Consider the following 27,826-nt stretch of genomic DNA (forward strand, 5'->3'; position numbering starts at 1 on the left):
TTTTAAAAAATTTGACCCAAAATTAGACCAAATAAGCCGAACCGATTAAACCGGACTCAAATTGGACCCGTGGGTCCAACCGGACCCATCACTTAAAAAGAACACAGCATTCTTTCCCTTCGTTTCTGCATCCCCGCTGCCATTGTTGGGAGGAAGAACACCAAAGCTTCCAAACCCTCATTGAAATTTCATTTCTCAATAACTTTTGATCCGGAGTTCTGATTGACGATCCGTTTGCGACTACGCGACCGCGACGTCGAGCTCTACAAAGCCCGATACATTGTAAGGTAAGGAAATCACGTTTTCTTCCACAATTTTCTCTGTTTCAATTTCGAAAATTCAAGAGCAATTATGTTGAAATTCGGTGTTTAGGATCAAATTAACTTGGTGGACTTGTCGGGTCTTGTCCCAATTTTCTGTTGGTAAGGTGAGAATCCTAGAACTCTAGTTGATTCATTAATTTGGTATTTTGGGTATTGAATTTTGGGAATATGTTGTGATAACTATGTTGGGTGCATGTAAATATGTGATATGAGGCAATTGGAGATGTTGGAAGCTTAATTGGAAACTCGGTGAGAGTTCTAGTTGCTGGATTTTTGGTGGTTGAGGCTTACAACTTTGCCGTGTGGGGTAACTTGGATAAATACGCGGAAATCGGCCAAGGTATGGTTTAGGTTTCGCGTATTTAATATATAATGTTCTGCGAAAATTTAGGCTAGAGACCAATGTCTGGATTAGCTACGAGATGTGTCGGGCTCTGGCAAAGTAACCGACATGTGAGCTCACGGCCAGTAGGATAGACATTCATCATAATGCATATGTGTGCTTTGTTTGCTATGCTTTAATTGGGAATGCTTAATTGACTATATTTATTATTAAGCCTTTAATCGTATTAGCGCGCGAATCGAATTTTCGAAAAAACTAAGATATTTCAGTAAGTACAATAAAATAACACAAACATCAGAGACAGAGATAACATACATCATACATACTATGTATATATATATATACATATATTGTCATACGGGTTTTAAGTTAGCATACAACCCTTCACATCTGGTTACTATATTCGTGTTCAACACTCCAAGCCCTGGTCCATATAGGAAGTCCCTAAGCTGGCGCCCGAAAACTAGCCTAATCAACTATATACATCCTACTATCTCAGTGAGTCTAACCAAAAGTGAGAGACTAAACACAAAAGTTAGGCTAACACAAAAACTCTCAAAAAGTCACATATTCAGCTCTCCAGTATCCACTGTCGTCAGAGGAGGAAATCTCGATCACATCTGATGGGGAAGGAAGGAAGGGGTTCTTAGTAGGGTCGGAGGTAGTTAGTTTAGTCAGGATTACCACAGTTCAAGTGATTCACAATAAAATATACAAGAATCAAAGAAAAGTATCTAATTACCACAATTCAGAGTAGCAGTAAGGAATGCATAAACACAGAAAGACAATCACAAACAATTTCACCGCATCAAGTAGAATGCAAATGCACAACAAGGATGATACATGTCTAGTCCTATCGCAGGTAATGGGCTCATTTGTTGGTTTCAACCCGCACCCGACGCAATCCGACTCGCAAGTCAGATAAGGCATTCCAGCGGCATAACCTCTGCAAGTTTCTACTTTTTGCAGGCACTGATTCTCCAGCTGAAGTATGCCGAACATAACCTCTGCAAGTACTTGCAGGCGCTGATTCTCCAGCTGAATCATGTGCCACTTTCTCCTGGAAGCCATTCCATATACACGGGCATTCCCGTACAATTACTCACACATCAAGCCCACGGCTTAACATTTTCACATCAACACTATAACTATTTACTCTCCGTCACCCTCTTGTGACCTTTTAATTATTTCATAATCACACGTGCTGGTTTGTCTTCTCTTTTCCTTTTAAAACCAAAACTAATCCCCCTTTTATTTTTAACACAAATTCTTTAATATTTTTCAAGATGTTGTCAAACGGAATCATTCAATAAAAACTCAATTACTTTTGAAGTTCACTAAAACTTCTTCAAATAAAATCCTTGAGTCAAATTCAAAACATCAGCCCCTTTTCATTTTCAAATCAAACTTAAACATAGTACTTTTCTTAAATAATTTAAAATTATAAAATAATTCTTTTCTAAATAAATCAAACTCAGAATATATACTTTAAATAAATTAAATCCGACGTATAATTATTTTCTGAATAAATCGAAAATCAAATAATACAATTTTTTAAATCCAATCTTTTTCTTATAAATAAAATTTCAAATAAAATTCTTAAGGTTTATAACAAAATTTTGGCGGCACCTCCTCTAAAATCCGGACTCTGCCACCCTTCTCGGGTTCCATCCAAACCATTTTCTACACTCTTTTCAAATCATTTCCAATAAATCAAACCGGCAACTTTTAACATTTTCAAATTATCCTACCGTAATCCAGAAATCACAATTATCAATATAAATTCAATCGACAAATAATCACGACATCAATTCACTTATCAAATACCAATTTAACCGGTGAAAATTTACCAAAACCCTACCTTCGTACGAAATCAAAATATGCGAAGTTTCGGAGGAGCCTTCTGATCGAGCTGCTGAAGGAAAAAACGTCCAAAATTCTCCGTACTTCCTAGAACTCCAGTTGGTCAAACTCAAGGGGTAGGGGAGCTACGTCACCGTCGACTTCCACCGGACAAAAGTAACGCCAACACGTAGAAGAGGAGGATACGAACACTTTTATCGAATTAGATTTTTTATTGAAGTTACAGATCGCAAAAAATCGAAACCGGAAATTCGATGGGTTACGGTTCTCTCTCTTTCTCTCTCGGTCACTCTTTCCCTTTGCATGCAATGAGTTTGAAATTGAATGATAAAGTTTTGTTGAGAAATGGATGCTTATGTGTCACCCATTTGATCTTCTGTCATATATATATATATGCATAAGCCTTTGCCTTTTTGTTTTTCTTTGATTCCTTAGTGAAACCACCGAAGGAACCTAGAAATTATAATAATGTAATAATGATGATAGTAATGAGAATAGCAATAATAATAATATAGATAATACCGGAATAATAATAATAATATATAAAATTAAATGTATATGAATTACTAATATAAATGACATTAGTAACTTAGGAACAAAAAATATTTGATGAAGTGTTAACAATTTTAAGTTCATCAAAAAATAACAATAATTAATTTTATCGGTAAAAATCGAACTTGATAATAATAATATTAATATTATTATCTAGGCTTCTTTATAATTAGAGCAAGTAAAATAAATAAATAACATAATAATAAAATTATATTACCATTTATTTTATTTCGGGATTCGAAGTCGACTAGTCAAAATAAAACTAATCGCTTTAAAATATTATTTAAAAAAAAACTCGCACTAGTGCAAAAATTAGAGTTGTTACAATGACCAACCTATCACTTGTGCTTTATGGACCGATAATATTTAAATTTTTTAATTACAAAAATTAATTAATTAATAGGTCTGAGTCATATATTAGTAAATAATTATTTTGCTTTATTTATTAAATTTGAGTAAAATTTTATCTGTTTAGATGCAGAAAAAAATGCTTTGGTATAATTGATTAGAACAAAAAAAAAGAGTGTAATTAAATAATTTTTATTACTCTCATAAAAATTCGAACAAACAAATTTAGAATATTAAATTATCGCTAGCTAGCTAGACATGTAGTAGAACACATTTTACGCACATAATTATACCTGTTTATTTTATAAGGTAAATGTTGGTAATTATTGAATATGTTCAAGTCAACTTTTCAGAGGCAAGGTGCTCTATCCATGCTCACTTTTACGAAGCTTCTATTCTTTTCACTTTTTCATGCACCGCTCTTTTGTTGAACTACCACGCACCATGTTTTCCGATACAATAAGATGACCAACCTATCACTTGTGCTCTATAAACAGGATAACATTTTAAGTTTCTTAATTACAAGAATTAATTAATTAATAGGTTAGAGTCATATATTAGTAAATAATTATTTTACTTTATTTATTAAATTTTGATTGGGTAAAATTTTACCTGCTTAAATGTAGAAAAAGATGTTTTGCTATAATTGATTAGGACAAGGAAAGAGAGTAATTGAACATTGTCGGTTACTTTCATAAAAATTCGAACAAATAATTTTAGAGTATTGAATTATTGCTAGCTAGTTAAGCATGTAGTAGAACACATTTTACGCACGTAATTATACCTGCTTATTTTATAAGGTAACTATTGGTAACTATTGAACATATTCGACTTTTTGGAGGTAAGGTGCTCCATCCATGCTCACTTTCACAAAGCTTTCATTCTTTTCACTTTTTTCTACAATGCTCTTTTGTTAAACTGTCACCATATTCTTCCGGTACAAATTTACTGATGGCCAATCTATCACTTCTGCTTTATGGGCGGGGTAATATTTTAAGTTTTTTAATTATAATAATTAATTAATTAATTCATAGGACGGAGTCATATATTAGCAAATAATTGTTTTGCTTTATTTATTAAATTTTTACTGGATAAAATTTTACCTGTTTAAATACAGAAAAAGATGCTTTGTTATAATTGATTAGGACAAGAAAGGAGTACTGTAATTGAATATTTTCTGTTATTCTCATAAAAATTTGAACAAATAAATTTAGAACATTAAATTATTGCTAGCTAACTAGGCATGTAGTAGAACACATTTTACGCAAGTAATTATATCGCTTATTTTATAAGGTAACTGTTGAACTTGTTCAAGTCTACTTTTTCGGAAGTAAGATGCTCCATCCATGCTTACTTTATTTCACGAAGCTTCCATTCTTTTCACTTTTTTTTGCATTACTCTTTTGTTGAACTGTCACTGTATTCTTCCGGTATGATCTCACTGATGGCCAATCTAGCTACCACTTGTGCTATATGGGTTGGAATAACATTTTAGGTTTCTTAATTACAAAAATTATTTAATTAATAAGTCATAGCCATATATTAACAAAAATCTGTTTTACTTTATTTATTAAATTACTATTTGGTAGAATTTTACCTGCTTAGATATAGAAGAAGATGCTTTGCTATAATTGATTAAGATAAGAAAAAAGTATAATTTAATTTTTGCTGCTTCTCTCATAAAAATTGGAACAAACAAATTTAGAGTATTAAATTATTGTTAACTAGTTAGGCATGTAGTAGAAAACATTTTACGCATGTAATTGTATTCGCTCATTCTATATATAAGGTAAAAATTCAGGTACAGTTAATTTAATGTGAAGTTGATAACTGAGAATTGATAATTAAAAATTATCAAATGACAATTTAATCAAACTCATTTAACAACTTTTAATTATTAATTTTATATAAATTTAATTGAATATGAGTTTTTACCATTATGTTGTACTATACACCTTTCTATTGTATAATTGTAGAAACAAACATATACTACTTTTTTTTTAGTTTCTACATCATTACTTTCCATATTGCATAATCTAATCTCTTTTATTAATTCGTTTTCGTTTATATACTTAAATTTTTACTATGTAATTCTATATATAAAATAAATCATATACATATAAGTTTTTTTTAGATCATCAAACAAATTAATCCAACTTCAAAATCAAGAGAAAAACTATATATATAAAATAAAACGTAGTGATCGAACATATATAAAAAATATAATTTAATAATAAAAAGTGAATCGATCCGATATCTAAGATTATAAATAATAGAAGTTGTATGGAAAAGCAGGTATCTAAAAACGAAAATGATTACTTACTTGCATTGGGTGGAGGTTTGGCAGGATTCTCGGGGAGAAGGGCTTTGGATTTATGAGTTGGATGTGGCTCCTTGGAAGACAGATTAAGCATCAAATCCACATTAGTCTGCTGAGTCTCAGTTTCAGAAAAAGGGTCTCTGAATTATGTGTGTATATATATCTCTAAGCATTAATACAAGGACGCATGCATGGAGGTCTGTTTTGTCTTTTTCATGTGTAGTGGGATTCGACAACCCCATGCATGTTGCCTGCTCTTAATTACTCTCCATTATTTTTTTTAACAAAGGAGCTCAACACAACACGGTGGAGCATAAAGAAATACAGAACGACAAAGCACAATACAGAACCAAAAACAAAAACAACAATAAAATGATCGAATCCGTTGTCATCTCCGGCATTGCCATCAACAACCAAATGGATCAACTCCACACCATTCCCTGTAGCTCAAGAAAGATCTAATCTTTACTCCTTCAACACTTGTCTGTACACTCTGGAACACTCTACTATTGCGCTCCAACCAAATGTTTCAAACAACCGCACAGAAACCTGTTAGACATTTCCTTTGCTCAGACTTGCCACCTGGTACTCTAGTCCAACTCTCAAAAAAATTTTTTCCGGTTTCCGGACTGGCCCAAGCTCTATTAGCACCCGTCAACCAAGCACACCATACCTGCCATGTTAACTCACAAGCAAAAAATAAATGATTCACTGATTCTATGTCCTTTTTGCACAACACACACACATTGTCATTATGATTAATAATGCCGAGTTTAGTCAGTCTCTCCTTCGTGTTGACCCTGCCTACTAAAACAAACCATGCAAATAGTTCAACTCTTGGAGGAACCAAACCTCTCCAGATGGAGCTAGTGAAGCTGTAACTCGTGATGTCTTCTGAGAGAGTCTCTTTCTGCAACACCTGCACAAACGATTTAGTAGAAAAAACACATTTTTTGTCAAATTTCCAGACAATTGAATTCTCTCTATCAACCGACAAACTTACAACCCGTAACCGGTCGTGGAGTTGATTGAGCAGCTCTAGCTCCCATTGGAAGAGTTCTCTCCTCCACTAGAAGTTCCACACCCACTCTAGCCCATCCTAAAACCCACAGTCCCCTATTACTGATCCTTGCTTATTTGAAACAGAGAAGAGCCTCGGAAAACATTCTTTCAAAGATCCACCTTGTAACCAAGTATCCTCCCAAAACCGGGTGCTTCGGCCGTTTTCCACCTCCATGGACAAGTCACTGATCATCATATTTCTTATATGCTGCTCCTTAATATTAAGCTGGCAGATATCTTTTCACGACCCCCCTTCCTGATGGCAACGGTTGGGTTGACAGCATCGCAGTTGGGTTCAGCTGATTACAGGAGCAAACCATCTTCTTCCAAAGTGGACAGTCCTCCTTTGAGAATCGCCACCACCACTTAAATAGGAGCGATGCATTTCTAATTAAAGCATCTCCCACCCCCGAACTTACTTCAACTGCCTCTTGCTTGCATTTACCAATATCAAGGGTCAATGGTCAATGATAACAATACATATACATACGTAATAATATGGACAACTATCTATTATATATACGTGGCTAGGAAGTAATAACTATCAGATCACACTTAACGCCACTGTTCTTTTAGATACAATTATATTCATATCAACAATGCATGAAAAAATGAATGATATTGTTTTGGAAAAGAGTGTGTGAGTTGAGTGACAAAAAGGGATAGATGACCACCAACAATAACTTCATCGGTGGAGTGTGTTCTGCGGGTGAAAAAGGATAATCTAATGAAAATGCTTTTATTAAGTGACAAGTTAGAATGCAAATCTCAACCATTAAATCAGAATAAACAATTGATGAGATTAAATTTTTTAAAATTCGTACCCTCTTAAACTAATTTGTCCTCAATTTCTATATTACTATCATATCTTCTTTCGTCTTTTTGTGTTAGTTTCTCTTTCTAATTTCATGAATGTCATTTTAAATTCTTATTAATCAAATTCTCTCGTGGGTGGTGTGAGTGGATTGCTATCTAGAGGAAAGAGGATATGAATGTTAAGTGAAAGAGACAGATACAAATAAAACACTTTAATTTTTAAAATATTAAATATATCTAAACCGTTTATTCTAATTCAATTTTGTTAGATAATTAATTAGGTATCAACATACAACCAACTATTAGTTGAATTATAAAAAAGTAGAGAAAACACCAAAAATATGTAATTTATTCTATCTCAAAAGATATATAGATTGGTGTATAATCATTCATACTTTAATTTTATTATTTGTCAATTTTATTTCTATCTCACTATCTACCATTTTGTTCTCACTATAATAATAATAATAATAATAATAATAATAATAATAATAATAATAATAATAATAATAACTTCATTAGCTTTTTGTACAAACCACTTTAATTAGAAATATATGTATGTTGTTTTTAGAAGTAGAAATATTTAAACAAATTAAAGTAAAATCAAATTAGGTATGTCTCACCAATCCACTGCCATCTTAAGTAGTTAGTATCTTTATCATTTTCATAATAATATACAACATATATATATGTCTCTATATAGCTAGTAGGTGTGTGTATTTAGGGAATAATAGAACACACATAGAGACCTAACAACTTAATTGGTTAACTTTACACAATGCTAGTTAATAGGTGTGTATTTAGGGAATAATGGAACACACATAGAGACCTAACAACTTAATTGGTTAACTTTACACAATGCTAATATAATAATCAAGTCCATTGATTTCTAAACAAAAGTGTATTATAATTTCCCATATCTGATAATTAAAGTGACTAAACCTAGCTATTTTTTTCTTTTTTCTTTTTTGTTTGAATAGTCTTACAACAATAATAATGCAATGTATATAAAAAAATTTAGTTATTGTGTATAAAAATATCATTTGATTATTTTAATTATTTTTCATTATACTACTATAAAATAATTAAATTATTTGTTTATTACATATTTAATTATTCTATTATATTAATTTTAATTATTTTAATAGTTAATTATTTAATTAAAAATATGTAAATTAATATGTATAAACAAAGACAAAATTTTGTGGAAGGGAAGAAGGGCAATGCCCTGGATTTTTTATTTATATAAATTAAATAAATATTTTATTTATTGAAATAAATAATTTTAAAAATTATTACGAAAATATGTCACCTACTCTTATCTTATTTACAGTAATAATTTTTAATGTATCTCGTTTATACTGTAAATAAAATATGTATATTTTTTCAATTTTATATATCTCGTTTACAGAAACGGGATATATGTATTTATAAATATAAAAATATATTTTTTTAAAAATAATAAAAAATATTAATAATTTAAATTGGAACAAATTATTAGAAATAAAACATTTCAAATAATAAGAAAGATAGACAGTTTTATATAATAAAAAAATAGGTAATTTTAAAAATATTATTACGGTAAACGAAATAAGAGTAGATGACGTATTTTCGTAATAATTTTTAAAATTACTTATTTCAGTACATAAAATATTTATTTAATTTATATAAATAAAAAATCCGCAATTCCCCACTTAATTTTTTTAACAAATTATGTATAAATTTTTATTTAATTCTTCTTTTATAAAATTAATTTTTAGTCTTCTCCAAAATATAACATAATTCAGCTGTTACGTATTACTTTAATACATAGTAATTATTTTAATATTTAATTTTTTTTGCATGTACATAATATTTTTAACTTACAAATATGTTTGTAATAAGCTTAAAAATTTATTTAAAAATTAATAGAAAATAATGGTAAACTCTTAATTTCGTTTGTAATCAAAATTATGTATGTTATATTTTGTAAAAACTAGTTATTTTAATAGGAATTTAAATATTAATAAAAAATAGAGTAAAGTGGATAGACTTTATAAAAAATAAAATACTTAAAATTAAGTGTAATAAGAGTTCTTTTTTTCATAATTAATGAGTTAGCCGATTTGAATTCTTCTTATCTATCTCATAGCAACTACCAATCACAGAAACGTTGTTATGCTTTTCAATTTTTTTATTTTCATGGACACCTGTGATCTATTATTTTCAACTAAACAATAATTAAGTTATTTACCAATAGCATGTGACAAAAATTAGTGTTATTTAAATGAAACAATGATCAAGTGAAACACTAACACCTTGCTACATGCTATAAATAGTTTAGTCTCTAAGTGTGTATATTCAAAATCTTTCCAACGAAAGCAGTCATATAAAAAAGTCAAAATCTGTGTTTTTGGTATTTCAGAACCTTCTTTAAGACATGGAAGCGGGTCTTTTTTGTTGCCAGAAGGTAGTGATTTTTCAGAAACTATAAGATAGAGTATGGTGACAAAAAAGATTAAAAAGTGTTGATTATTTAACACCCTCTATGATAATTGTTAATTTGTCAACTTATTTTCTCCAAATAATTTCTATCATGATGGTTGGTTATATGGAAAAACTTGCTCTTTCCAGCACAGCTATTGCTACTTTTTTTTGTGTTGTTTATGGCTTCAGTGTTATTATAAGTATTTTTTCTATTATCTCATATCATAATCTTCAAATTTTTGTTTCAAAATTAACTGTGTTTTATTATTTTGTTTTATCAAACAGTTTGGAATGTCATGTGCATTGAAAACTCTAGGTGGCCAAGCCTATGAAACAAGACAATATAAAAGATTTGGTGTTCTAGTCTACACTGCTATTGTAGCTTTGAGTCTAGCTTGTGTTCCTCTCTCTCTCTCTTTTATGGATATGCTTGGGAAAAATAATGATTTTGTGTGGTCAAGACCCTTTGATTTCACAAGAAGCTGAAAAATTTGCTGTGTGTCTTATTCCTACTTATTTGCTTATGCTACAGTTCTCACCCTCATTCGCTATTTTTTTATGCAAAGTTTGATCTTTCTTCTTGTTATGAGTTCTTACGTCACTTTATGTTCTCACATAGCTTTTTGTTGGATATTTTTTTTTCCAGTTCCAACTAGGTAATTTAGGATCAGCATTCTCTATTGGCATTTTATATTGGTTGAATGTGATTTTGCTTGGATTATATATGAAATTCTCTACTCAGTGTGAAATGACTTGTGCTCCAATCTCCATGGAACTATTCCATGACTTTGGAGAGTTCTTGTGCTACACCGTTCCATCTGCTGGAATGATTTAGTTAGTTTCTTCCTCTAGAATCTGATCTTACTATATACACACATGCGTGTGCACGTACACTTATCAATCTTTTGATTTGTTTCTATTGTGTTTGATGATCAATGCAGCCTTGAATGGTGGTCATTTGAGCTGCTCACTTTGCCTTCTGAGCTTCTACCAAATCCAGAGCTTGAAGTTTCATTTTTGTCCATATGGTAAGTAGAACTTGGTCATTGAGAATGAGAGATATTTTTATGTTCTATAATCTCAATTGAAATTGGAATAATTGTTGACAAAAATATTATTAAAAGATTTTTAAGTATTGACAAAAATATTATTAAATTAAAATAATAAAGACACATTTAAAATATTTAAAAACATGAAACAACGTTTGAAGATGTTTATTTTAATAAGTGAATAAAATATATAAATCTTTTTTCATACTTTATTATTTGATATATACCTGTATTGATAATTTCATAAATAAGTTGAATTAATTCTTTTTTTGATGTTATAAAATAAAACTTACACAACATAGATTACTAATTTTTCCTATGTATTTTTTTTATTTGCATAATTATTTTTAAACAATGAATTAAATTATATCATATGTATTTTGTGTTTTCTTTTTATTAGTTATTTTAGCTTTCTTTTTTTTTTTTTTTTGTTATAACATTCACTTTCACTTTGGGATTAGGCATAAAATACATAAAAATGTTGAGTTTTTTAAATTTTTTTACACTTTGAACCAATAAATTTTACATTTTTTTGGTTTTGTTTTTTTAAAAGATAAAAATAAAAAATAAATAATATGATCTTAGTTTTTAAGAATATACATAAAAATAAACTTTTAAAAATCACACTGGTTGCCAACGTTTATGGTAGATACATTAACACTCTTCTAGGTTCTAAGCATATGTACACAACACTAGTTTGTAATTTTTATGGGTCTATATATAACAATTTTCTACCTCTTTGATAGTTTTTAAATCAGTTACATTGAGTAACATTTATAAATTGGTTGATGTTTTTTTTTTTAATTTTTTTTATTGGAGTTGTCAATTATTTATTAAATTGTAATTAGATAATTAATTTTAACTTTGTAGATTTTACTTAGTAGATAATTAGTTTTAATTAGATAAATCGGTTGATGCTTTTTTTTAAAAATTTTTTTAACTGAAGTTAGCAATTATTACTTTTAATATAATTTTTTTAAATGTGAATTTTTACGTATTTTTGCTAATAATTTTATATAATATTTTTTTATTCTCTTATTTTAAATTTGTTATAGCATGTAATGCTTTCCATTACTGATTTTATAACTCATTCTTTTTAGCACCACTCTTTTCAGAGATTCTAACATTTTATAACATTTGTTATCATTATTATGACTTCAAATATTGCATAGTGTCTATATGCATATAAATTACATGTTTTAAAAAATATGAATAGTTAAGAAGACATTAATATTTTTAAGAGATTTTAATAATATACGACATCTTGCTAAGTATTATAAAAATCGTTACAAGATATATATTAATTACTTATATACAAAATATTCACATGCATTTATTATGTGAGAATTACAATATATTAATTTGTAAAACAACCATAAAAATAATAAACAAATATTTTTCAGCAATTATAAGATTATATACCATAATCAATTTGAAAAAATAAAAAATTATTTAAATAAGATTTTTGTGTAAATTTTGTAAGATTCATGCATTTAATTGATTGAAAAAAATAGCATACAAAATATCAGTAAAACAGTATTATTTTAAATAAGAATTTAGTTTTGTAAAATTTATTTAAGAGACTAAAAGACCTTTAAAAATTAATTTTAAAAAGATAAAAATACCCTTCAAGTTTTTATTTAAAATATTGAAATACTCTTTAAACATTAATTTTAAAATATTAAATTATGTTTATAAAATTAATTAAGATTGTTTAACTGTATTAGAAATAAAAAATTTAATTAAATAGTAGACAAACTAAACTACCCTTACTAAAAGACTTAAATAAATTTTTAGAATTAATCTTAAAATGATTAAAATATGCTTTTAGAATAAAAATTATCTAATTATATTAAAAATTATAAATTTTAATTTTTAAAAAGACTAAAATACTCCTATAATTAATTTATAAAAGAGTAAAATAATATTTGAAAATTAATTTAAAAAAGATTAAAAAGAATAAAATGTCATTTAACATTAATTTAAAAAGACAAAACTACCATTATAGTATTAATTAAGAATTTTCGACTCTATTATAAATTAGAAATTTGATTTTGATTCTAAAAATATTAAATTACCCTATTGATTAGTTTTTAAAACACTAATATGTTAGAATTAATTCACGGACCTTCGTATCCACAATGCATTACCCAGCTAATAATTTTTCATGCACTCACCTAACAGTCCACACATGACTAACAATTAAAAAGCCCACAAAATTATCAACCCGTTAGCTTAGCACAAAGCCGCAAACAAGCCTTCATCAAACACCTCTGCAACACATGTGCAGCGTCTGACAGCATTTCTTAGCATTTGCACGTGTCGCATTCACCTTTATTTAGAGAAAATATTGTACATATTACTTTGTACCGTAGTAATCTCCTTGAAATTATTACTCATAGTTCAATATTCATATTCATATCCATTCCAAACTAGGGCTAATTTTTTTGCATATGACACACACTTTGGTGTTACGCCCAGTTATGGATCGTAGGGGGGATTAACACTGTTGTGACGGCTGTTAACTGATGGAGGAAAATCGGACGGTTCGATTTCTTGTATGGGAGAGGGGACACAAATCGGACCGTCCGATTTGTGGTGCAAGGATAGCTGGGTACAAAGAAATTGGACCCAGCGATTTCATGCACGCATGATGAATTTGATTTGGGCCAAGCAAATTGGACCCATCGATTTTAAGGCCTCTGACCAAAAATCTGAAAGGATCTTAAATCAAACCCACCGATTTGTTGGAGTCCAATTTTTTTTTGGCGGGCTGTTCTCTAATCGAACAGTTCGATTTTAATGTTCAAAAAATTTCGAATGACCAAGAAAGCGGTCAGACCGTCCGATTTCTGATGTGTGTATATATATATATATATATTTCCAAATCCAGATTGAGCATCCACTTCATCTTCTTCCTCCTCTCTTGTTCTCCGAATTGCTGCAGACCGTCTTACTCTTTCTCTTCTTCTCTATTATCATGGATGATAGAGTATGATTAAAGGTGTATTATCATGGCCAAATTTTATTACAAATATCAGAAGGAGTAAAATTTGTGTGTAAAAATTCATTAGATATTATTCCATTCACACTGTCATTTGAAGAATTAAAAGGTGTCATTTGTGAGAAGATGGATTCTCAAATATCTAGGAGAGTGGCATGTATTCTGTACAGATATCCTATATTTGTGTTTGGTGGGTTCGTACAATTTCAGACGAACTACGTGACCGATGAAGCGAGCATGCAAGAAATATTTTCAGTATATCGTGAAAGTTGGTCTCGAATATCGTTCATCGAATTATATATTGAGTTCGAGCAATCTGCAGCCGACCGAGATATTGAGTTGGAAGATTACAACAGTGATAGTGAAAAAGAGTTTGAAAGTAACTACGAGGTCGTTCATTCGGGTGTAGACGAAGATCATGCTGACGATGCTATGGTGGTAGATGTGGCGGATGTGGCAAATGCACTAGCAAACCAGTAGCCATTTGAGGAGCCGACTTTCATGCGGTCGTTAGATTTGGAGGCCATGCATGCACCGGAATTTCCTGAATATGTAAATGCAGGTACGTCATCATTTTAAATTAAGATTTGTTAAAGCATGATTTGTGCATGGGTTTTGAGTTTAGGACAAATAATTAAGACAACGGTAAATAGGCAAAATATAACATATAATTAGTAATTGTTTAATGTTTAATTATCAAGTAAACATGTATGCTGAGATATTTAGTATTTTCCATCATTGTTACTAAAACTGGATCGGACCGGCCGGTTTGATCGAAAAACCAATGAACTGGTTTGGATCGGTCGGTTCGACCAAAAAACTGATGAACCGGATCTTAGACCGGTCCGGTCCGATGATGAGACTGCACAAGGAAATGAACCGGTACGAATCGATCTGATCTGGAGTGAACCGGTTAAAATCGGTCAAACTCGGTAAAATTAACAAAATACTTATTGTTCCTGTTTCATATTATTTTAAAATAGCTAGATATATTTAAAATGCTAGTGAAAATTTGACTATGGATTGTTTTTTATTTACATAGGACCGGGTCAATCGGTTCAAGTACTGATCCACCGGTTGAACCAGTTATCCACCAGTTGAACCAGTGATCCACCGATTGAACCAGTGATCTACTGGTTGAACTAATGATCCCTCGATTGAACTAGTGAGCTACCGGTTTGATCACCGGTTCGATTTTGATAACTATGTTTTCCATTTTTGTGTGATTATTAGTTTATTAGACTATTAGTTCTGACAACTATAAAATTTGTGATGTGATTGCAGGGGAGCTTCCCGTTATGCTAGATGGTGAATTTACCGTGGGCATGGAATTCAGTTCTAGGGAGGCAGTAATTAAGGCGATGAAAGATTATACTATTCACAGAGGTGTAGATTATCGGGTGCATGAGTCAGAACCGACGACATTCTATGCTAAATGCACCCAGTATGGCGCATGATGTGATTGGCTTATCAGGGTGAGCAAAATGTCCAGAAAGTACTGTTCAGGGATAAGCAGGTACAATGGTAGTCACACCTGTACTAGGGCCACCATTTCTCAATATCATTCGAAGCTAGATTCCAACACAATTGTAGAAGCAATAAAGCCGTTGGTAGAAGTTGACCCATCTTTAAAGGTGAAATCGGTAATTGCGGAAGTACAGTCAAAGTTTAACTACACCATAAGTTAAAGTTTCAAAGGTTGGGAAGCTTCGTATGAAGCCTTGCCGATATGGTTTGAGGCCATGTGTCACAAGGAGCCATCCGCAGTCGTTCATTTTGAAACAATGCCTGCGTATCAGGGAGATGACTTGGTTCCTAATATTCGTGTATTACACCGAGTCTTCTGGAGTTATTACCCTTGTATTAGAGCATTCAGACATTGCAAGCCAATAGTGCAGGTAGATGGAACTCATTTGTATGGAAAATACAATGGTTGTTTGTTGGTTGCAGTTTCGCAGGATGACAACAACAACATCGTGCCTATTGCATTTGCGATAGTTGAGTGAGAGACATCTGAGGCTTGGCACTTTTTTCTTAGTAACTTGCGACAGCATGTTGTGACACGTGATGGAGTGGGCCTTATCTCCGATCAGCACGATTCCATTGGGTCAGCTATTGCTCGCAGTAACGGAGCTTGGTCTCCTCCAAGAGCATTCCACATGTTTTGCATCAGACATATAGAGTCCAACCTTTTGAGGGAGTTCAAGGCTCCGTATCTGCAGAAGCTTATCGTCAGCATCGGTATGATAGTTACGATTACAGATACTATTGAACCCAGTTATTATGATGAACGTTATTTATAGTGGGTCTTTTTTTTATTGACAGGATACTCGCGAACAGTTCGCGAGTACGAGACACGTTATCAGTGTTTACGCGAGCGGGGTGAGGCTTATACCAACTGGTTAGATCGGATTCCACATGAGAAGTATGCTTTAGCATTTGATGGGGGATATCGATGGGGTCATACGACCACTAATCTAGTGGAATGAATCAACTCAGTACTGAAAGGGGCTCGAAATCTTCCAGTCACTGCACTTGTTAAGGCAACGTTTTATAGGCTTAATGAATTGTTCACCCGAAAAAAAGCCGAGGCTGAGGCTCAAATTAATGCAGGACATGTGTTCTCTGAGCTTATAACCACCAAACTGCATGCAAATCAGTGGGCAGTGGGTAACATCCAAGTTAGTTGCTTTGACCGACAAAATAAGGTATTTGAAGTGCGTGAGTGTCCAAGTGGTGTGGAGTATGCAGTGGACTTCCGTCGACAACGGTGTGACCGTGGTAAATTCCAGGTCAACCGGCTTCCGTGTCGACATGTGTTTGCTTATTGTGCGAACCAGCGGCTGGATTGGCAACTATATGTACATGATGTCTACAAAATGAACCAAGTTTGATGAGTTTACAGGGCTAGGTTTAGGGCTTTAGGCCATCGGAATACGACGTGAATGTCCACTCTGTATGATCCCCCTCGTGGCATCATCACTCCTACTCGAGTAAACAGAAAGTCTACCTCCGAAATTACCAGAGGAAGTGAGCTGTCGAGGTCTCGTATCCAATGACAATCTACCTGGAGCAATCCCACTCGGCTGGGCCCTCTGGTCGGTGGGAATGGCTCCGTAACCGGGATGTGAATAACCTGGCACAGGAGCCATGAATCCAAGCAGCTGGCTAAACGACCTATGCATCTGATTCTTGATGCGGGACACTCCAATACTGTTGATGTACTGGATATGGTGGTGTGAAATAATCTGCAGACTGTGTGTCAGGGATGTATGGTGTGAACTTCTCAGGCTCTTACTGTGCCTGTGTTTGTGTGGGGGGGGGGTGGCGGTTGCGGAGGCGATAGTGGTGGCGGTGGTTGTACTTGTTGATCATCCTGATTATGCATAGGATCACCGTCCTGATTCTCCGACGGTTCGAGATCTGACAGGCGCAAGTGGTCACCATATGTACCTCGGTACCAATGCAAGTAGATTTCTAGCTGATGTTGTGAGGGAACCATGTGCTCGACAAGAACATGACTATACCGATTCGTCCAATGCATAACTGATGCACCACTATTTTGTGGCACATCTTTGCTTAATTGAGTGGATTTTATCCACTATTCTCACACTTATTCATTGAATTCACATGTTTTACATTTTCCTTCCTAATTTTGTGCTATGATTGAAAACTTGCTTCTTTGGCCTTAAATTTGCTAATTTTAATTCTCTCTTATTACCATTCGATGTCGTGATATGTGTGTTAAGTGATTTCAGGGTTTATAGGGCAGGAATGGCTTAGAGGATGGAAAGGAAGCATGCAAAGGTGGAAGGAATACAAGAAATTGAAGGAATCGCTAAGCTGTCAACCCTGACCTCTTCGTACTAAATCAACCATAACTTGAGCTACAGAGGTCCAAATGAGGCGATTTTAGTGGCGTTGAAAAGCTAACATCTGGGGCTTCAAAATGATATGCAATTTGCCATAGTTGCCATGCAGTTAAGCGACACACACGCGTGCATCACGCGTACGCGTGACCCTGCGAAATTTCAGCGACGCGTACGCGTGGACAACGTGTACGCGTGACAGAGCCACTTGCTGGACGTATCAGAAATCGCTGAGGGCAATTTTTGGGTTATTTTTGGCCCAGTTTCAAGTCCGAAAAACACAGATTAGAGGCTGCAGAGTGGGGGAATCAGATTAATTCATTCACACAACTTTCATTCAAATAATTTGAGGTTTTAGATGTAGTTTCTAGAGAGAGAGAGGCTCTCTCCTCTCTCTAGGTTTTAGGATTCTTAGGTTTAGCTATTCTCAATTTCAGATTTCTATCCTAGTTTAATTAGTTTCTCTTCTACTCTTAATTGTTCTAGCTTTCAAGTTTATTTATTTCTCTTGTTGATTTGTTTATTTCCCCAATTTAGTTTATGAATTCTCATGTTAGATTTGATTTTCTATTTAATGCAATTTGAGGTATTTCATATTTATTGCTTCTTCCTTTATTTGTCATCATTGATGCTTGCAATTGGTTGTTTAGGTTTTATTATCTCTTATTAATTTCTATTTTTTATGTTATGCCTTCCAAGTATTTGACAAAATACTTGGTTGGATTTTAGTGTAGATTTCTCTCCTTTTGGCTTTGGTTGAGTAATTGAAAACTCTTGAGTTATCAAACTCCTTTGTGACTTTCCTTCATGGTTAGAGGTTAACTAAGTGGGAGTGATGGACAATTCTCATCACAATTGATAAGGATAACTAGGATAGGACTTCTAATTTTCATACCTTGCCAAGAGTTTTCTTAATTATTATTTTATTTCCTTGTTATTTACATTCCTTGTTCCACATTTCAAAAACACAAAAAGATACAATCCCATAACCAATAGTAACATACTTCCCTGCAATTTCTTGAGAGACGACTCGAGGTTTGAATACTTCAGTTATTATTTTTATAGGGGTTTGTTGCTTGTGACAAACAATTTTTTGCATGAAAGGATTCTTTGTTGGTTTAGAAACTATACTAGCAATGAGAATTCATTGAGGAATTCTAAATCGTCAAAAATCCGTTCATCAAAATGGCGCCATTGCCAAGAAATTGCAAATGTGTGCCTTATTATTGATCATTGTAAATATTGTGAATAATTTTGTTTTTTCGTTTCTTTGTTAGTTGTTTCTAGTTTTAGGAGTTTAGTCTCATTATTCTCTTATTAGTTTTTGTTTTTACTTGCTACTATGAATTCTCATCCCTTTGGCTATGAGTCTGGTTCAAATTATGTTGTAGGAAATGGAAGCTATAATGAGAACATGCATCAAGGATGGAACAATCAAAGGTAGGAGGAGCCTCAAGCATATGCCCAACCTTCTCGGCAACAACCTCCTCCAGTCTCATATAGGTATAACTCCAATCCTAATGCATATCAATCTAATGGATGTGGTAGTCCTTATTGTACTTGTCAACAACCACCACCATACGCCTATGAACCCCCGCCTCAACATAGTTTTGAACCACCATACTCACAAGTCTCTTACTACCAAACACCCTCATATGATCCTAACCCATATCCACCATATCAACCACCCTATGAGCCATATGAACCATACATAGAACCACCCCAATTCCAACCCAATTACTCCCAAGAACCACCACTTCCATATACACCATGTCCACGTCCATCAACCCAAGAGCCATATGATCCTAATCATGCAATCCGAGCGGAACAAGAATCAAAGGATCGTCTCAAGAAAACAATGGATCGATTTCAAGAAACCATTCATCAATTGGAGCGAGTGGTATGCCGAAGATCACACGAAGCTCTTATGGCTAAAGAATCTCAACTTAAGAACAAGGAACTGAAGTGTCTTGTGCAACAAGTGGAAAAGATGGAGAGTGATGAACCACCACATCCTTATTATGATGAACCACCCTCTTATCATGAACCTTTTCTCCTAAGTAATGAGCCCTCATATCCACCTCAATCTTCAATGCATGACACTCTTGGTGTTCTTTTTCAAGGGCAAAGAGAGATGAAAAGGGAAGTACTAGAATTCACGGCTGCATTGACCGAGGTAGTAAATCGATTAGCTTCCCAATATTTGGACACTCAAAGTACTCCCATGGCTACATGTCGAGAATCAATAGAAGAGCGTAGCATGAAGGAGACACTAAAAACTCTGGTAGACAATGAGGAATGTGATTTTGTATTAGAACAAGTGGAAGAAGCCGTAATAGTTGAAGAGGAAGAAGTGGTTGAAGACTTAGGAGATGCTGAACCTCCATGGGAATCAAGAGTTGTAGAGTATTCCTCCAAGAAGATTGAAATTGATGTCAAGGAGGCTAGTGCACACCCTCCGTGGCATGTTCCTTATGAAGAATTGGATGGGATAGATCAAGAAACAAGTTCCCTTGGAGATGAAATTGAAGAACCTTCCCCCGATGAAATTGAAAGCAACATTGAGGTAGATTTCTCTCAACCTCATGGTTATGATGTGAGTGACGGAGAAGAGTTTGATGAACTTGGTGAGGAAGAGCTTGAAGGTGAAAAATCTTCTCAAAGGGTGGAAGTCCTTTGGAAGGGTTGGACAGGAGTTGAACATGCTTTGTCAAGATCATTGGAAACTTCTCTACCTAGGTGGCCGTCTACTCCTTCACTTGAGTGGGTAAAACTTACCTCTATTTGCCTCCCTATCCCACTTGAGTATGGTATTCTTGAAACGGATGGCCAACTTAGGAGTCTTTGTGGCATTAAGCGTAAGAGAAGAATGTTTAGTGGTTGGAGTTGCAAATCAAGGCTCATCAAGGTCGATACTTCAAGAGCTAGATGCAAGGGTGGAACTAGTGAACATTTGGTTGGATCTAAGAGAAGAGTTTAGTATTGCATTGAGAATTCGGACTGCTTGCCACCCGGTTGGGACAATGGTGATCCACGTCAAGACGGGTGTAGAAACAAGATTTGGGATCCGGGCATACAAGAGGATCAATTTTGGGAGCTCAAAGCTTGTGAAGAACTCCATCAAAGCTTGGGGAATTTACTTGGAATAGATAGAGCTTATTGGAAGTCCAAGCGTTGGTGGTAGTTTCAAGATGAGTTCAAGCACAAGTCACCATGACAAGGAACCCACCAAATATCCAACTTAAGGAAAATAACTAAAAGTGCTAGGTGGGAGACAACCCACCATGGTATGATCGTCCCTTTCCATTCCTAGTTTTATTTTATTTTGTTTTTTCTAGTGTTCATTCATAATTTCTGCATAATCATCTGCATAAAAAAAAAGAAAGGAATCGACGCGCACGCGTCGTGTGTGACTGCGCAATAAAGAGAAAACGGATAGAGGGTTGTACTGGAACGACGCGGGAGGGGTGCCTGGCACACAAGCCAACCTACGCGTACGCGTGCTGCACGCGTACGCGTTCCTTGCATTTTTGCCAATCCACGCATAAGCATCCTTGATGCGTATGCGTGGGATTGCCAATCGGCGTGAAAGAGTGCTTGAACAGAAAGTTGTGATGCCATGGTGCTGGAGCTGCGCAGGTTCTCACGCGTACGCGTAACCGACGCTTGCACGTTGGTGTTCATTTTCGGCAACCCACGCGTACGCGTAGGTGATGCGTACGCGTCGCATGGCTAATGTAGTTCTCACGCGCACGCGTGACTTGCACGCGCACATCGCGTCCCGTTTCTCATTCCCTTCTCCTTTCTCCTTCTTTCTTCCCCCTTTCTTCCTTACTTCTTCTTCCTTTCTTTAACTTCTCATCTTTATTCTCTTTCATTCTCTTTTACTTCATTCATATCTTCATTTATTGCATTTTAACTTTGTGCATGTTTATATTTTCTCTTCTAAGTTCATTATGTTTTCGTTGGTGTTAAATGTTCTTATTCAACTGTTGTATCTTTTCTGGTATTATTTTGGTGCTCAGTGACTTGTTCTATTCTGATTGGGTAATATTATTTAAGTCAATGATAATCTTCTATGACACTTGTATTCCCTTTGCATTGATATGAATTTCTATTGTCTTTCATGACCCGCTCTCTCCCCCATTATTGCAATTTTTGCACTATTGATATGCCATTTGCTTCTACTGTTTTCCTCACTTGCATATTTTAGCTACCATGTAGCTGAGACCCTCCTTATTTTACATTAACCCACTCATATTTTATTTATTTTCTTATCTTTATTTTTGGGTTACTTTTCTTCCTTTTTCTCTTCTTTCAGGATGGCCACCGAAGAAGGGAAAGGAAAAGCTTCTCAATGGGGCAACCGACGAGTTAATCTGCACAATATTTGGAGAAAAGCGTCAGTTGTAGCAGCCCGTCCATTTGCACATCTTAGCATGCACCGAGGACGGTGCAATCTTTAAGTGTGGGGAGGTCGATACCGACTTCCGTGGGTTAGTTATTTCCTATTTCAACACCAATGTTTAATTTTCCTTGTTAAATTAGTTGTTTCATTTGCATGTTTGATTGCATGTTTGTTAATTTTGTGCATGTTCTTCTACCACTACTTGGTTGGAGTGATAAGTTCTTTTTCAAAGACCCTTTTTTATAGCATTTTACTAATTTAAATTAAAACTTTTTGTTAAGCTTGTTTGAAGATTTTAATTTAGAACATGGTTTATAGCTAAGAACACACAACCTGTGAGATTTTGAGCTTAATTATATGGTTACATTATTTAACCATAAATTTTATTCTTGTGTGTTTTCTTCTCTATGATTTCAATCTATGGTTTGTTCCATTCTATATGTCCATTGTTTAGTGTATATTCATGCATATATATGATTGAGGCCATCATTTGTTATTAGCTCACTTATCCCAAATAGCCTACCATTTCAATTACCTTTGTTTGCCACTTTGAGCCTTTTAATCCTCATTTGTTCTGTATTTTACCACATCACTAGCCTTAAGCAGAAAAATAATTAATTATCTCATTTGAATCTTTGGTTAGCTTAAGATAGAGATTATGTATCAACTAAGTGTGGGAGAATTGTGGGAACTTGGGTTGATGAGAATATGTTATGTTTTATTGACAAAAATATTAGGAATTTAGGTGCTTACTCATGTGAAAATTGAAAAACCATATGCATTGATATATTATGATTTCATTTATATATATAAATAAATAAATAAATAAATAAAATAAAAAAAATAAAAAATAAAAAATAAAAAAAAGCCAAAAATACTTATGAATAGGGGATAAAATTACCCCAATGTTAAGTCCAATAAAAAGATCAATGCATATGTGGTGGAATTAAAAATTGATACATAAGTATGTGATGAAAAAAGTGGGATTTTTGGTAGCTAGACATGATTTTAGAGTTATATAGAGTGTGTGTATGTTAGGTGAGAACTTAGGTTAGTCAAAGATTCAAAGTATAGCTCACTTGGCCATACATATATCCTCACCCTTACCTTAGCCCCATTATAACCTTGAAAAGACCTCATGATGTTTGCATTTGTACACTAAATATTTGTTGATTGGTTAGATGAAGAACAAAATTTTAGAAAGCATGACTAGAGAAGATAGAGTGGATTAACCCTACACACTTGAGCAATTAGAGTGCATATACACTTCCAATGAGGGTTCAATGCTTGATTCTGTGTTCCCGGTTTTCATGAGCTATCTTCTTGCAAGTTTACTTGTACTTTATTTTGTGATTTGAATTAGTGAGACCCAGTTCATATTTATTCTTGGAGAATTTATTTACTTTTAAACAAAGTAGGTAAAAACATTTTGCATGTAGTTGCATTCATATAGATAGGTTGCATTTCATACTTTCTACCATTCCTCTTCACTCTTATAGTTTCTCTTGAGCTTAGCATGAGGACATGCTAATGTTTAAGTGTGAGGAGATTTGATGTACCACTATTTCGTGGCACATCTTGTGCTTAATTGAGTGGATTTTATCCACTATTCTCACACTTATTCATTGAATTCGCATGTTTTACATTTTCCTTCCTAATTTTGTGCTATGATTGAAAACTTGCTTCTTTGGCCTTAAATTTGCTAATTTTAATTCTCTCTTATTACCATTCGATGCCATGATATGTGTGTTAAGTGATTTTAGGGTTTATAGGGCAGGAATGGCTTAGAGGATGGAAAGGAAACATGCAAAAGTGGAAGGAATACAAGAAATTAAAGGAATCGCTAAGCTGTCAACCCTGAACTCTTCGTACTAAATCGACCATAACTTGAGCTACAGAGGTCCAAATGAGGCGGTTTTAGTGGCGTTGGAAAGCTAACATCCGGGGCTTCAAAATAATATGCAATTTGCTATAGTTGCCATGCAGTTAAGCGATGCGCACACGTGCATCACGCGTACGCGTGACAGAGCCACTTGCTGGACGTATCAGAAATTGCTGGGGGCAATTTTTGGGCTATTTTTGGCCCAGTTTCAAGCCCAAAAAACACATATTAGAGGCTGCAGAGTGGGAGAATCAGATTAATTCATTCACACAACTTTCATTCAAATAATTTGAGGTTTTAGATGTAGTTTCTAGAGAGAGAGAGGCTCTCTCCTCTCTCTATATTTTAGGATTATTAGGTTTAGCTATTCTCAATTTCATATTTCTATCCTAGTTTAATTAGTTTCTCTTCTACTCTTAATTGTTCTAGCTTTCTAGTTTATTTATTTCTCTTGTTGATTTGTTTATTTCTCCAATTTAGTTTATGAATTCTCATGTTAGATTTGATTTTTTATTTAATGCAATTTGAGGTATTTCATGTTTATTGCTTCTTCCTTTATTTGTCATCATTGATGCTTGCAATTGGTTGTTTAGGTTTTATTATCTCTTATTAATTTCTATGTTTTTATGTTATGCCTTCTAAGTGTTTGACAAAATGCTTGGTTGGATTTTAGTGTAGATTTCTCTCCTTTTGGCTTTGGTTGAGTAATTGGAGACTCTTGAGTTATCAAACTCCTTTGTTGTTTGATAATTAAAATTTGCTAGTTGATTTGAATCCCTCTAAAGCTAGTCTTTCCTTAGGAGTTAACTAGGACTTGAGGAATCAAATTAATTTATCTACTTGACTTTCCTTCATGGTTAGAGGTTAACTAAGTAGGAGCGATGGACAATTCTCATCACAATTGATAAGGATAACTAGGATAGGACTTCTAATTTTCATACCTTGCCAAGAGTTTTCTTAATTATTATTTTATTTCCTTGTTATTTACATTCCTTGTTCCACATTTCAAAAACCCAAAAAGATACAATCCCATAACTAATAGTAACATACTTCCCTGCAATTCCTTGAGAGACGACCCCAAATTTGAATACTTCGGTTATTATTTTTATAGGGGTTTGTTGCTTGTGACAAACAATTTTTTGCATGAAAGGATTATTTGATGGTTTAGAAACTATACTAGCAACGAGAATTCATTGAGAAATTTTAAACCGTCAAAAATCCTTTTATCAATAACCCAGAATGAGTGGTTTCCAAACCAATCTTGATTCTTAGGACCTGTCAGAACTTTGCCGTGTGCTTCACCTAGATCCCGCTCTTGATGAGGAACGCCCTGAGTCAAGCCAAATTGCCTCCTCAGTCTATCAGATGCATGCCACTCAATGCATTCAAAAGATATAAGCAGAACTGTGGCACTCCAAATAGCCGAATGCTGACGGATGTCAGGAGGAATCACGTCTGGATCGATCCGACCAATTGCATAAGCCTCCCAAACAAACTGCACACATTATTCAAGTAAAAGAGGATTACACACTGAATAATAATACGGCTAAACTAAAACAACTACTTGTTTGTTACAACAAACCTGTCCTTCTTGCAGACCATTTAGTGCTCTCCTAAAGTCTGCAAGGGTAGGAAATCTGTAAGGCCAATTCTCACGCTCCCAGTTACGCCACCTGACATCAGACAATTCGTTAAGTAACATTTATCAATCAATTTTAGAATACACTATTTCAAAGCATTTAGTAATCAAATTTACCTATTTGTAATTGGAAAGATTCGAGGATTGCCAGGAATCGGCGCAATGAATGGTAGACGGATCCAAGCCCAGGTAAGCAACAATGTCAGTGGACCATCATTCTCCTTACAGTCGACACGAGTTGCCCTACACAACGCTCTATACAGGTGTGCCAGGCATGCTGATCCCCAACTGAACTGTATGATCCCGCCAAAGTTACGGAGTAAAGGCAGAAACTTCCAATGCACCCCTGTCCCAGACTTATCTCCAAACACGATGGTTCCAAACAATAACATTATGTGGCACTTCACGTACCTCTGAATCTGAATATCATTAACCAAGACTAAACGATCTTTCAATCCTCGAAACCACGTCAACTTGATGAAACTTCCCCTACAGTCTGCCTTCCTAGGTGCAACACCAAAATGATCCAAGCATTCACCATCTAATGCCTCAAAACTACTGAGTGTCGGTCCTGTAACTGGCAGACCATTCATCGGAAGACCAAGAATTAACGCCACGTCCTCCAACATCACGACACACTCACCAACTGGAAAATGGAATGTGTGAGTCTCAGGGCGCCATCTCTCTATCAGAGCATTAACCAATGCCGACTGACATTGGACAACTCCAATCTGTGAAACATTATAAAAGCCGATGTCCCGTAAATGCCCCTCCACTATTGGATTGTACCGATCCGGCGGCATATAGTGGTCACATTGCAACATCTGTAAACCCTACAAAATGTAGCAATAGACCACATTAAACAAATGTAACATTTTTTAATTAACAAATTAAATTTGTATAGCAACAACAACAACAACAACAACAACAACAACAACAACAACAATAATAATAATAATAATAACCTCAAATTACTATTCTATTCTACTCTAACAACACACAATAATAAATCCTTAATAAATAATTAATCCTTTATTGAATATTTATATGACGCTCATAACAAAGTCGCAAACAAGCCTTCACCAAACACCTCTGCAACACCTGTGCAGCATCTGACAACATTTCTCAGCATTTGCACGTGTCTCATTCACCTTTATTTAGAGGAAATATCTATACATATTGCTCTGTACCGTAGTAATCTCCCCTCCCCTTGAAATTATTATTCATAGTTCAATATTCATATTCATATCCATTCCATATTAGTTGTGCTAATTTTGTTTAAATGTTGAAATTTTTCTGGCTAGTTACTCAATCACCACAACAATCTATACAATACCAGAAGCAATTGGCTCAGTAGCAAGGTTTTATTTTTATTATCATATACATATTATTTTATATTAATTACATATTTTTTTGTCATTAAATTTTGTTATTTTTTGTGATTTTTTTAGCACTAGAATTTCAGATGCATTGGGAACTGGAAATTCAAGAGAAGTACGAATGGTGGTCATAGCTGCCATAACTCTTGCAGACTTACAGGCTCTTCTAGTGAGCTCAACCATTTTTAGATGCCAAAAAATTTTAAGCTATTTTTTTAGCTATGAACAAGATGTGTTAGATTATGTCACAAATATGATTTCCATAATATGTGTCTCTATTATATTAGACACTTTACATGGTACCTTTTCAGGTTGATAATTTTTTTTTCTCTTAGCATTATTATTTAATGCACAATTTATGTCTTTCTATGAATTGTAACACTTAGTCATGTTAATATATAGGTATTGCTATAGGATGTGGTTGGTAAAAGTTAAGAACATATGTGAACCTTGGAGCTTATTATATTTTGGGAATTCCAGTTGCTATTATATTGAGTTTTTGT

At 33.8% G+C, this 27,826-nt stretch overlaps 1 protein-coding gene across 19 annotated transcripts; it reads left to right on the top strand.

The window, feature by feature from the left end:
* Positions 1-121: 121 nt before the first annotated feature.
* On the top strand, positions 122-27,826 carry LOC112758367 (protein DETOXIFICATION 12). Of its 19 annotated transcripts, none has more exons than XR_011874005.1 (8): positions 122-287; positions 373-427; positions 537-663; positions 11,035-11,121; positions 19,407-19,518; positions 22,337-22,511; positions 27,249-27,305; positions 27,396-27,826. XR_011874005.1 is itself a non-coding variant. In XM_072220006.1 (8 exons), the coding sequence occupies exons 4-6, from the start codon at positions 10,818-10,820 to the stop codon at positions 22,479-22,481; spliced, it is 342 nt and encodes a 113-aa protein (XP_072076107.1). In that variant the 5' UTR covers positions 122-287; positions 373-427; positions 537-663; positions 10,740-10,817; the 3' UTR covers positions 22,482-22,511; positions 27,249-27,305; positions 27,396-27,826. The 19 variants fall into 19 exon arrangements, 6 of the variants coding, with proteins under 6 accessions (XP_072076107.1, XP_072076109.1, XP_072076110.1 ...); XR_011874001.1 differs by lacking the exons at positions 19,407-19,518; positions 22,337-22,511; positions 27,249-27,305; positions 27,396-27,826 and adding exons at positions 13,624-14,708; positions 15,189-15,334; positions 15,431-16,387; positions 16,472-18,615; XR_011874002.1 differs by lacking the exons at positions 19,407-19,518; positions 22,337-22,511; positions 27,249-27,305; positions 27,396-27,826 and adding exons at positions 13,624-14,708; positions 15,189-15,311; positions 15,431-16,387; positions 16,472-18,615.

The sequence above is a fragment of the Arachis hypogaea genome, chromosome 16 (genome assembly GCF_003086295.3).
Source record: "Arachis hypogaea cultivar Tifrunner chromosome 16, arahy.Tifrunner.gnm2.J5K5, whole genome shotgun sequence".
In the NCBI taxonomy this organism is placed as follows: Eukaryota; Viridiplantae; Streptophyta; class Magnoliopsida; order Fabales; family Fabaceae; genus Arachis; species Arachis hypogaea.